Source organism: Alligator mississippiensis, chromosome 15 (genome assembly GCF_030867095.1).
Source record: "Alligator mississippiensis isolate rAllMis1 chromosome 15, rAllMis1, whole genome shotgun sequence".
Lineage (NCBI taxonomy): Eukaryota > Metazoa > Chordata > Crocodylia > Alligatoridae > Alligator > Alligator mississippiensis.
Genome location: NC_081838.1, coordinates 17824523 through 17834083, shown reverse-complemented (window position 1 = coordinate 17834083; position 9561 = coordinate 17824523). Strand labels below are relative to the sequence as shown.

The 9561-nt window shown below is 56.5% G+C and overlaps 1 protein-coding gene across 2 annotated transcripts; it reads left to right on the top strand.

Moving 5' to 3' along the window:
- Positions 1 to 1692: 1692 nt before the first annotated feature.
- Positions 1693 to 9471, top strand: PEX11B (peroxisomal biogenesis factor 11 beta). 2 transcript variants are annotated; one of them, XM_006266483.4, is made up of 4 exons: positions 1693 to 1828; positions 5185 to 5300; positions 5806 to 6007; positions 6867 to 9471. In XM_006266483.4, the coding sequence occupies exons 1-4, from the start codon at positions 1773 to 1775 to the stop codon at positions 7231 to 7233; spliced, it is 741 nt and encodes a 246-aa protein (XP_006266545.1). In that variant the 5' UTR covers positions 1693 to 1772; the 3' UTR covers positions 7234 to 9471. The 2 variants fall into 2 exon arrangements, with proteins under 2 accessions (XP_006266545.1, XP_059575187.1); XM_059719204.1 differs by lacking the exon at positions 1693 to 1828 and adding an exon at positions 1895 to 2652.
- Positions 9472 to 9561: the final 90 nt, after the last annotated feature.

Genomic DNA, 9561 nt, shown 5'->3' with positions numbered 1-9561 from the left:
CTGGCCTGTCCGTCCCTGACTTCTGTCTCTCTCCCAGCATGTTCAAAAAGCATCGAAACGCTTTATAGGACTCTTAAGAATTGGGTCAGATCTAAACGGCGTCTTTGCTGCTGTCAGAGTTTTTTTTCCTCTCCGGATCTTTGTGCCGTTCCCATCACCTGAGGACTTGTATCTATGTACATCCTGCTGCACTGCTCATGCGGCAAGAGCCCACAAGCTGCAGCCTTTATAGACTACTTGTTAGACTCAACCCCACCTTGGAAAACGCCAGCTCTCAGCTTCCATTTTTTTTTTTGACTACTGAAAAATATCAGAGCAATTTTTCTGTTGCCAAGACCTTGGAGAGCCCACATCAGGGTGGGGTGTTTGGGACACTCTGGACTCCAATTTGAAATCCTTGGGTTGCTTGTGAATCTTGTACAGATGGTAACACACCTAACAGTGCTGGTCTTGCACAATACCTCAGGGCTCTCTTGAAAAGATCTCACAGCACCCCAGGGTGCCATGGCACCCTGGTTGAGGATTGCTGAGCTAGCATAGCTTTCTGCCTCATTGCCTCCACTTTCCTAATCTCCCCCGAAGCTGTCCCTTTTTCTCACACCCCTCTGCTCTCTGAAGCATCTTGCGCCTGCAGAAGGACGCCGTCGAAAATAAAACGGTATTGTGCTGAGCTGTATCATTAGGGCTCCGCGGAGTGGCAGAAGAGGCCGTGGAACAAACAGCCTTTATCCCAGGCTCATAATTAGATAGTGTGCAGCGGTGTGAGCAGAAAGAATCAGGCATTGTTGTCTCATTGTGCTATGCCCCGGGTCTCCCTGTTGTTTGGCGGAAGCGGAGGTTGGGAAGGAGCCCGGGCACCCGCTGGCACCTTCCTGTCCTCACGCCTTCTCAGCATGTCTTAAAAATCAGCACCTCACACTAGCACGGACATGGCAGAGAGAAACTCTGTGTGGCTGGGCGGGCAGGGGAGAGGATCACAGCGTGGGTAGCAAAGGCACTGGCGACCTGTGGTCGAAGCAGGATTCCTGGGTCCTGTCCTGGTCTGACCAGGAGTTTTGTTGGACCAGGAGCCTGGGGACCAGAACTCCTGGGGTCCATTGCCATCTCCACCGCCGACTCACTGACTGCAAGCTGCACGCGCCTCCCCTCTCTGCCAGCGCCTCTGTGTCCCCTCTGACGCATAAGAGGGACTCGCTGCCTGGGAGAGTGTGTGAGTGCACGCGGCCTTTCTGGGGGTAGAGCCCTGGCACTCCCCCATGAAGGGAGGGAGCAAGGAGAAGGGAACGAGTCACCTGCCTTTGGCAGCCAGGATTCCCCCATTTTCCCTGGGGCAGCGACAGGGTACACGGACCCCTTGGGCGTTGGTGGCCTGGGGCAGAGATAGAGGTACATAGACCCCCCTGGGTATTGATGGGATCATGGACCTCTTGGGTATTGATGGCCCAGGGCAGAGACGGGGGTGCATGGAGCCCCTGGGCAGCGATGGGATCGTGGACCCCCTGGGCATTGTCGGCCTGGGTCTGCTAAGGACTCGGGGGCTGGAAGAGGACAGAGCAGCTGCGGAGGGAGCAGGGCGCTGGGCTGCAGCATCCACCGCCGCCTGCCCTTCCCCTGTCGGGCGCTAGGTGGCGCCGCCTCTTTCCCATGCTCCAGTGAGCTCTGTTTGACCCTCGCGGCGGCCCGTCCGCGCCCTCCCGGAAGTGGCGGCGCTCTGGCTCGGTGCCCCGCGCTCGGCTGCGCCGGGAGGCCGGGGCGGGGCGGGGGCAGGCAGCATGGAGGCGTGGGTGCGCTTCAGCGCGCAGAGCGCCGCCAAGGAGCGCGTGTTCAGGTACGGGGGGCGCCCCCCGGGCGGGGCGGGGAGGGGCGGACCCAGGTGGGAGCAGCCTCCAGGGCCCTTTGCACCAGTGCTGGCGTTGAGTCTCCCTGGATGGGAAACTGAGGCACGGGGGGCAAACCCAGGAGTCCCGGTCCCCAGGCCCCGGACCAAACCTGAGATCCGGGCAGGAAAATCCCCGTTTGCCAATCCCGGGTGGGGGATGGTGCAGCTGGAGGGGGGGCCCCCTCTCCCCCCCGTGCCGGGGGCCTGGGGACCGTGCCGCGCGCGGCTGGCGTGGAGGCAAGGCTCGCGAGAAGGAACCCGGGGCGTCCAGGCCCGGCACCTGCAGAGCCACGGTCCCCCCTTCGTGGCGGGGGTATTGGGGGCAGATGCAGTACGAAACAGAGACGGGAGCGAAGGGCGAAGTCCGCTGCAGGGGACGCGGACGGCGCGCGCCGGCCCTCGGACGATCGGGCGCAAGGAGCCGGTGGACACCGCCTGGTGAAACCCGGCCCGGAGACGAGGCGGCCCAGGAGGAGGAATCCAGAGCTGTCGTCTGGCGCTCGCCGAGCGCTTTGCAGCAGACCAATCGCTCTAGGGCTTTCCTGCCGTCAAAATACCAGCCGGCGTTTCCCGAGGGGCGCCTCAAGCCTAACGAGGGATGCCCTGGCTCCATCTCCAGAGCAAGAAGGCTGGGACCCGGCGCTGTAGCTGGTTTAGCCTCCCAGCGACCAGCGGGCAACTTTTTAGGCCACCAGGAAAAATAGCTTCGGCCTCGCAGCCATTTTCTTGAGAGCCTGGTTATGAGGAAAGCCTCTAGAGGAGCCGAGAGCCAGGTTTGGCCCTTTCAGGCACAAGTCGCCTGGTTTTTATTCCCGCTTTCCTAGGAGGGGGCTGGGCACTGGGCTCTCCCCCTGGCTCTGCCTGACTTCTTCTCTTGCCCCGCTGCTTCGTGCCTCGGTTTCCCCGTCTGCCAAAGGATTGGGGCTGTCATAATGTTTGGTCAGTTGTTAAAGCACTTTCTGGCTGGGAGGCTGCTCCGAAGGGTGAGGTATTAGCTGGTGCCTTGCCAAATGTTCCCATCTGTGTATGCGACTGGTGGGCCGGGATGCGAGCCAGGCTGTTAATCCCTGCTGAGCACGCACATAAGGTGCTCGAGACTGAAGCTTTGAAACATGTGTCACCCTCTTATGACGTTGGTGACCAACTGTTGGGAGCCTGGCTGCAAAGCCCTGCTTAGGGGCAGGTACGAGGCCCTACGCACGGTACTTCAAGGTCTAGGGTTTGTTGTGGCTGGTCCCAGTGATGCTGCTGGTCCTGGCTGGAGAGAGCAAACGGCACCAGAGGGAAAGGTCTGGTAGGTGGCAGTGAGCCGGGATTCCCAGCTTTCCGGGCACAGTGCTGTCCTAGGGCTTAATTGCGCTGCTCGTGCATGCACAAATTGCAAGAGGCCATCAGAGCCTAAACAGCCAATAGTCAAAACTGACCAGGCAGGGAGGGCAGGTTGGGAAATATAGGAGAGAAGGAGAGCGACTAACTCAAGGTCAGTGAAAACCAGGGGCAGAGCCCCGTTGTCTTCCAGCCCGTCTCCCAGGATATTCATTCCCACGCTGTGCAGGCCGAGCTGTGGGGTGTTCTGCACTGGTGCAAATCACAGGACTGGCACACATCTATAGAGGGAACACAGTGACACGGGTTACTGCGTTCCTTCGACCAAAAGCTATTGCCATAGCCCCCGACCGCTCCAATCAGGGCACCGGACTCCCCTGAGCTGAGCGTTGTGCAAACAAGTTGAGACACTTGTGCTGGCAAACAAGAATCGGGTGAAAGGATGTGCTGGAGGAGAAGCGATTTAGGACTGGGAAAGACAGGGTAGTTCTTGTAATGGCAGTGTGGGATTTTTACCATCATGATGCAGGCACCTCTTGGTGCTGGGCTTCCATAGCATTCAACCCCTGCTTTGAAAACTCCCCAAATCATGAAGGTGGCTTAAAAATCATGAGTTTTAATGGGGAAAAAGGGCTGGGTTTTTATTTGCCTCTGGCTTTGCAAGCCTTCAGCATTCCCTGCTCTCCATCCATGAGAGACAGAAAGCTTCCCTTCTCTTGGAAAATATTAGCAGAGATTTTTGTTTAATCTCTGGACTCTCAGAGCTGGGACTTTGAGGTTGTTTGGAGCTGCACTGGAGGATCAGATCGCGGCTTTCTGCCTGTACCATTTCCTGAGGACTGAACTCGTAGGAAAAGAACAGCTCAGGGTCAAATGGTATCTTTAGATGAAAGAGTGCAGCTTGCTTTATTTCTGGGGTCTCGGTGCCGTGGGGCGTGCAAGCGCCAGGGAGGGAGAAGATCTCTCTAATCCATGGGATGGTACCAGCCAAGGAGAAAGTGGCCATCAGTGCATTTCAGGCTGGAAAGCAGAGGAAGGCTGTGTAGTGTTAGAGCAGTCAGGATCTGTGACATGCTTCCAACTGGGGCAGCAGGGGCAAGACCTGACCTGCCTTTGGGAAGGAGCCAGGTGTGTCTGTGAAAGGGATTATATGGTGCGGTGCCTGCGGAAACGAGAGCCAGGCTCTGTCCCAACAGCACCCGGCTCACCCCACACTCCTGCTGTTTCAGTGCAGAAGACTTCCAGCCAGGTCATTATCAAGGAGAAAATCCTGCCCTGGCCTGTCAAAGCTTTATCCACTTGATCAGTGCTTCCCCCCACAAGCAGCTTGGATTAGAACCTTCTCCGGGCCCAGTTTTAATTCCTTCTTCAATTAAAATAATTGTTTTGAATGGAATTTTTGGAAGGCTGCGATCACCGGCGTATCCAGGCATCCAGGGAAACCCAAGGATATGAGTTTTCCCAGTCCGGCTTTGGGGTGACTATTATCTAGGGTGAAGCTGCACTGTTCGCGCAGAGATGAGTTCTGTGGTGTCAAACCAAGCCCTAGGGCCAAACGGAGGTGTTGAATAGGAAGTCCCATGACCTGAGGTTAGCTAAGAATACCCTTAATCCATTCCCCCCTCCCATGGCAATACACACACATGCACAACCCAGCACCAGAGAGCTCAGACTCTTATTGAGGATCTTCTGGCTCCGCTGTGTGCATTATGGCTAAAAAATACTTCTCCAGCTTGGAAGCCTTTTTTAGCATGGGTGTGAGCAGTTAGACACTCATGTTGTATGAACCAGCTAAAGCAAGCCCCATGGACAGTCAAAGCTTTGCTGCTACATTGATACCTGTGGGCTGTGCTGGGGAAAGCTGGGCTTCAGATTGGAATCATGCAATCGTCAGCAGCCTCCCGGCTGGGAGAGCTGGGCCAGGAAGGCGATTCCTCTCCCCTTCACACTCAGCCTGTGCATGGTGTCCTCTCTTCCAGAGCCGCCCAGTACGCCTGCACTCTGCTGGGCTACACGATGCAGAAGAATGGGGCAAGCGCCGAGCTCCTGGCCAGAATCAAGCAGCTGGAAGCTCATATGAGCCTGGGACGCAAGCGTGAGTGACCCAGGCTCTCCAGCAGGATGTGGCGGGGGGCTCCGAGGGCTCTTGTCGTGGCAGTGGCTGGGCGTAGGAGGTGCGGTCAGCCCCCTGTTCTCCTCTTGGGCTTAGTGCGGGTCGTGGTAACCTGGCACTGACAGGGCTGCAGCCTTGTAGCAGAGCAGGAGGGGTGTGAATGCTACTCCAGGGTCACAATGTGCAAGCAATAGTGTAAAGCGGGGACTGGGGGTGGAGGGTAGGGATTTGGGCACCAGCCCTGGGTGCAGACTCTAGAAGGGTGGCAGTATGGCCATCTTCCCCCCAGGGGTCTTTGCTACAGCAGAGGTAGCACAGCCATAGCTGGGCAGGCACAGCTTCCGCACCAGCAGTCTGTCTGTGGTGGGAAAGGGGTGGAATAAGGCACTCCTACCCCACGACACTTTGCCACGAGAGAGGCAGCCCTGTGCCCAGCGTGGGTGGGCCGTCGGGGTACCGGGTGATGCAGTGGCACCTGCCTTTGCAGTGTTCCGGCTGGGCAATTCGGCCGAGGCGCTGGAGGCGGCCAAGCGTGCCATCCACCTGTCGGACATGGTGCTGCGCTTCTGCATCACTGTGGCCCACCTCAACCGAGCCATGTACTTCGCCTGCGACAACATCCTGTGGGCCGGCAAGACAGGCCTCGTCCCCCACGCGGACCAGGAGAAGTGGAGCCAACGCTCCTTCAGGTGAGGTCCCATCTGCCCCTCCGGGGCAAGGAGGGTGCATTTCCTGCCAGTGCTGTGGCCTGGTCAGTGAGTGCTGCTCAAGACTTCCTCAAAGGGTCAGCGAGCTCCTCTAGTCCCCTCTCTCTGGGCTGGCCCCAGACAGGTGTCAGGCAGTGGGAATCTGTGTTATACTGTGGGCTGTGCTGCTTTTAGCAGCAAAGCAAAACTGCTGTATCCTGCTAGATGGGTGTTGGCCCCCACGGACTTTAGTAATGCCCCATCTTGGCAGTTCCCAGCCCCCTGGGGAGCTGGCTCTGGGCGTCCTCTCTATGTGATGTTCTAGGGGCCAGAGGAATGGCGTGGGACCAGTCCACAGCCGGTTGGCAGCATGACCCAACATGGTGGATCTGGCTATGTGCTGGCCCCGGGGGGACCACAGCAGCCAACATCCTGCTGCTGTAAAGGCTGCTGATATATGCTCAAGAGATCCCTGGCAAAGGCCACACCCCACCACTGCAGAAGAAGGCAAAACCGTACCAATCTGACCGGGGGGAAATTCCTTTCTGATCCCAAATGTGGAGTCAGTCTGACCCTGAGCAGAGGGGAAAACCCTCTAGCCAGCACCCTCCAGGGTTGAAGCTCAACAGGAGCAGTGGCACAGCCCAGTCCCCATCCCCAGTGCTGACACCCAGTGCCTCTGAGAGACATGTAGCAGGAAAGGGCAGGGGGAATTGGGAATCTTCTGGGCGTGAGTCTGCAATTAGTGAGGTTTCACTGCTCCCCTTTGATAAGAGTGGGGCCTTGATGGAACAGCAGGCAGTCATTGTGAAAATCCCCTTCTCAGGTCTGGCACATGTCTCCCGTCCCTCCTGCCTTCCAGGTATTACCTCTTTGCGCTCATCATGAACCTGAGCCGGGACGCCTACGAGATCCGCCTGCTGATGGAGCGTGAGGCCAGTGGGAAGCGCCCAAAAGGTACTGAGAACGGGCATCAGGCGCAGGTAGACAACGGGCTGCAGCACCTGGCTCTGCGGCTCCGCATCCAGCTGCGCCTGCTGGGCCACGTGCTGAGGAGCAACCCCCCGCTGCTGCTGGACCTGGTGAAGAACGCCTGCGATATCTTTATCCCGCTGGACAAGCTGGGGCTCTACAAAACCAGCCCAGGCTTCGTGGGGCTGTGCGGCCTCACCTCCTCCATCCTGTCCATCCTCACCATCGTGCACCCGTGGCTCAAGCTGAAGCCATAGTGGGGAGCTTCAGCTGGCTCAGGACATGGGACTGTGCCACCTTCCTCCTCTCCATCCTTGATTGGAAGCCAGCACCGATATCGGTAACCCCAGGTTGTTCCCTGCCACAGCTCTTGGGTGGGTGGGAAGCACTGATTTGATGGGGGGGCATCAGTCCTGTGGTGTACGGACCTGCCAATCTGACCTCTGTTCCTGGAAGTCCTTTCTCCGAGCCTTAAAGGACTGGGAATCCCAGGAGTCGGGCTCAGGGCTGGAGGCATCAAGGATTCCCCTCTTAATCAGCTGTGAAGCTCTGGTTTCTTAGATATGACCCATGACTGGGACAACCCTGTCCTGCTTGGAGGGGCAGGTGAGGATGAGACAGGTGGCAATTCCAGATAACCTGGCTAGTCTCCATGTGTGTTGCTGAAGCCTCGGGACTATTCCCTTTAAGGCTGCCCCAGCTTGGACCTCTCTGCTGTGTTGCGGGGATGTCCCGCTCTCCTGGCTGTGCCTTTTCACTTAGGTTGGATGGTAGGAGTAGGAGATCATTTCTCTCCCTCCCTCTCTGTTATTTTCTCCCATGTGGGTTTCCCCACCTCGTTAGAGAGCACTTAAGGATGCTACAGATCCCCGTGATCTGTGAAACTGGCCAGACCTGCTCTCTACCAGCCCTGGGTATGGACTGCCAGGAGAGGTGGCGTCTGAGTGCAGGTTCTCTTCCTGCCTTTGCCCTGAACGATCATACACCTTTCACTTCTCCGTGCCTCCGTTTTCCCATCTGTGAAGTGGGGATTATACAGCCCTGTGCTTCCAAGCCTCTGCTGCTGCTCGGGCAATCCACTAGACACCCCTGACCTTCATTCCCATAATGGGTTCTTTGTTGAATTTGTAATAAGCCAGAGAGGAAGAGAAAACCAGTGATTTCATATTGGATCCTGAACAGTTGGGAACAGAACCCAGGAGTCCTGACTCCCAGCCCTGTCACTGTTAAGCCATACTTCCTACTGTCTTTGTGTCCTGACTCTGGGTCACTGGATCTTTGGGCTTCCCTGTCTGCAGATCCTGCTCCCCTCAGCAAAGTGATTGTTTTTAACAGTTCAGAGTTGCTCAAAGGTGGGGATTCTTAGCTGACAATGCTGCCGCTGACAATGCTGCCACTGCCATGCAAGATTGAAGAGACCTCCGCTCCTTCTCTCAGAGCTGTGTTAGCTCCTGCTTCATGAAGAACAAGATTGTTGTACTGATGAAGTAAAGACAGTCATAAAGAAGCAGAGATCCCCAGCAGTCTGTTTCCAGCTGTCACCAATCTTCATGACACAGCCTTCCTTTCCCCATAGCTCTGGGCAGCTTCTGAGCAGAACCCAAGAAGGTGGTGGCCGTATTGTCCTCCATTTGCTACTTTGGTGGGATCCCAGCTGGGACAAAGCTGAGAGCCACCATCAGCTCTTTGGGAGAAGTCTGGCGATTCACAGCCATGTCCCCCCTGTTGTCCCTCTGATAGCAGCAACAATCACGTGAAGATCGGTTTGGACTTCAGGCTTCCAGTTGGGTTGGTGCAGCTGCCAGGAAAATGAAGATGCTGAACTGTCGGGAGCGTGAGTCTTGCCTCTGTAGGTATCTATGCCCTACACACAGGGGTGGGTGACTGTTTCAGTCCGACAGTGTTTGCGCTCTCCCCCACAGGTGCCCATCAACCAGAGTCACGTCCCTGTTATGTGCCACAGGGACTGAATCGGACTGCATTTTGGGGGAAGGATAGAGTTGGTTGTGTGTCATTTTGAAACGGTTGAGGGTTACCTAGAGAAAAGTTATTCTCATCAATTGTGGTGCATCCATCTGAGGATGTTCTTGAACAGATCCCTAATGTCCTGATGCACTCTGCCCTTCACAGACATGAGGGCCTCCGGGTTTTCAGCTGTAGGCTGTGAAGCAGTCCAGGGAGAGACTTCAATCCTTCAGAAGATGCTACAACAAAGCATTCAGCCCATGAATTCTCTCATCCGCCATCAGCGAACCCAGCTGCCCGTGGCTGCTTTCTCCTGCTAACACCCCGGTTTTGATTGTTAGAGAGCAAAGCCATTTGGTTGTCAGAAGTCTGGAACGTACTGTGGGCAGCTGTGACACGTGTCTTCCACCGTCCCTGTCTGGTCACTGTAAATACTGTACAATTCACTTGTAAATAGGCGTCAACTGCTAGCAGAAAGTCCTGTGGCAGCTCTCAGGCTGACACATTAAAAAGCGAAGCTGCTGATGCTTTCCAGTCATCCTGCGTCTTCATTCCCAGATGATGTTGGCTCCGGGGAAGTTGATCAGTGAAGTCCAGCCTGCAGTTACCAAAGGGAAGGA

What these genes read in the sequence shown, in the direction of transcription:
- PEX11B (XM_006266483.4), top strand. Translation starts at nt 1,773, where the DNA reads ATGGAGGCGTGGGTGCGCTTCAGCGCGCAGAGCGCCGCCAAGGAGCGC. An exon ending in GCCAAGGAGCGCGTGTTCAG is followed by an intron (nt 1,829 to 5,184) that starts GTACGGGGGGCG and finishes CCTCTCTTCCAG; the next exon opens with AGCCGCCCAGTACGCCTGCA. An exon ending in TATGAGCCTGGGACGCAAGC is followed by an intron (nt 5,301 to 5,805) that starts GTGAGTGACCCA and finishes CTGCCTTTGCAG; the next exon opens with TGTTCCGGCTGGGCAATTCG.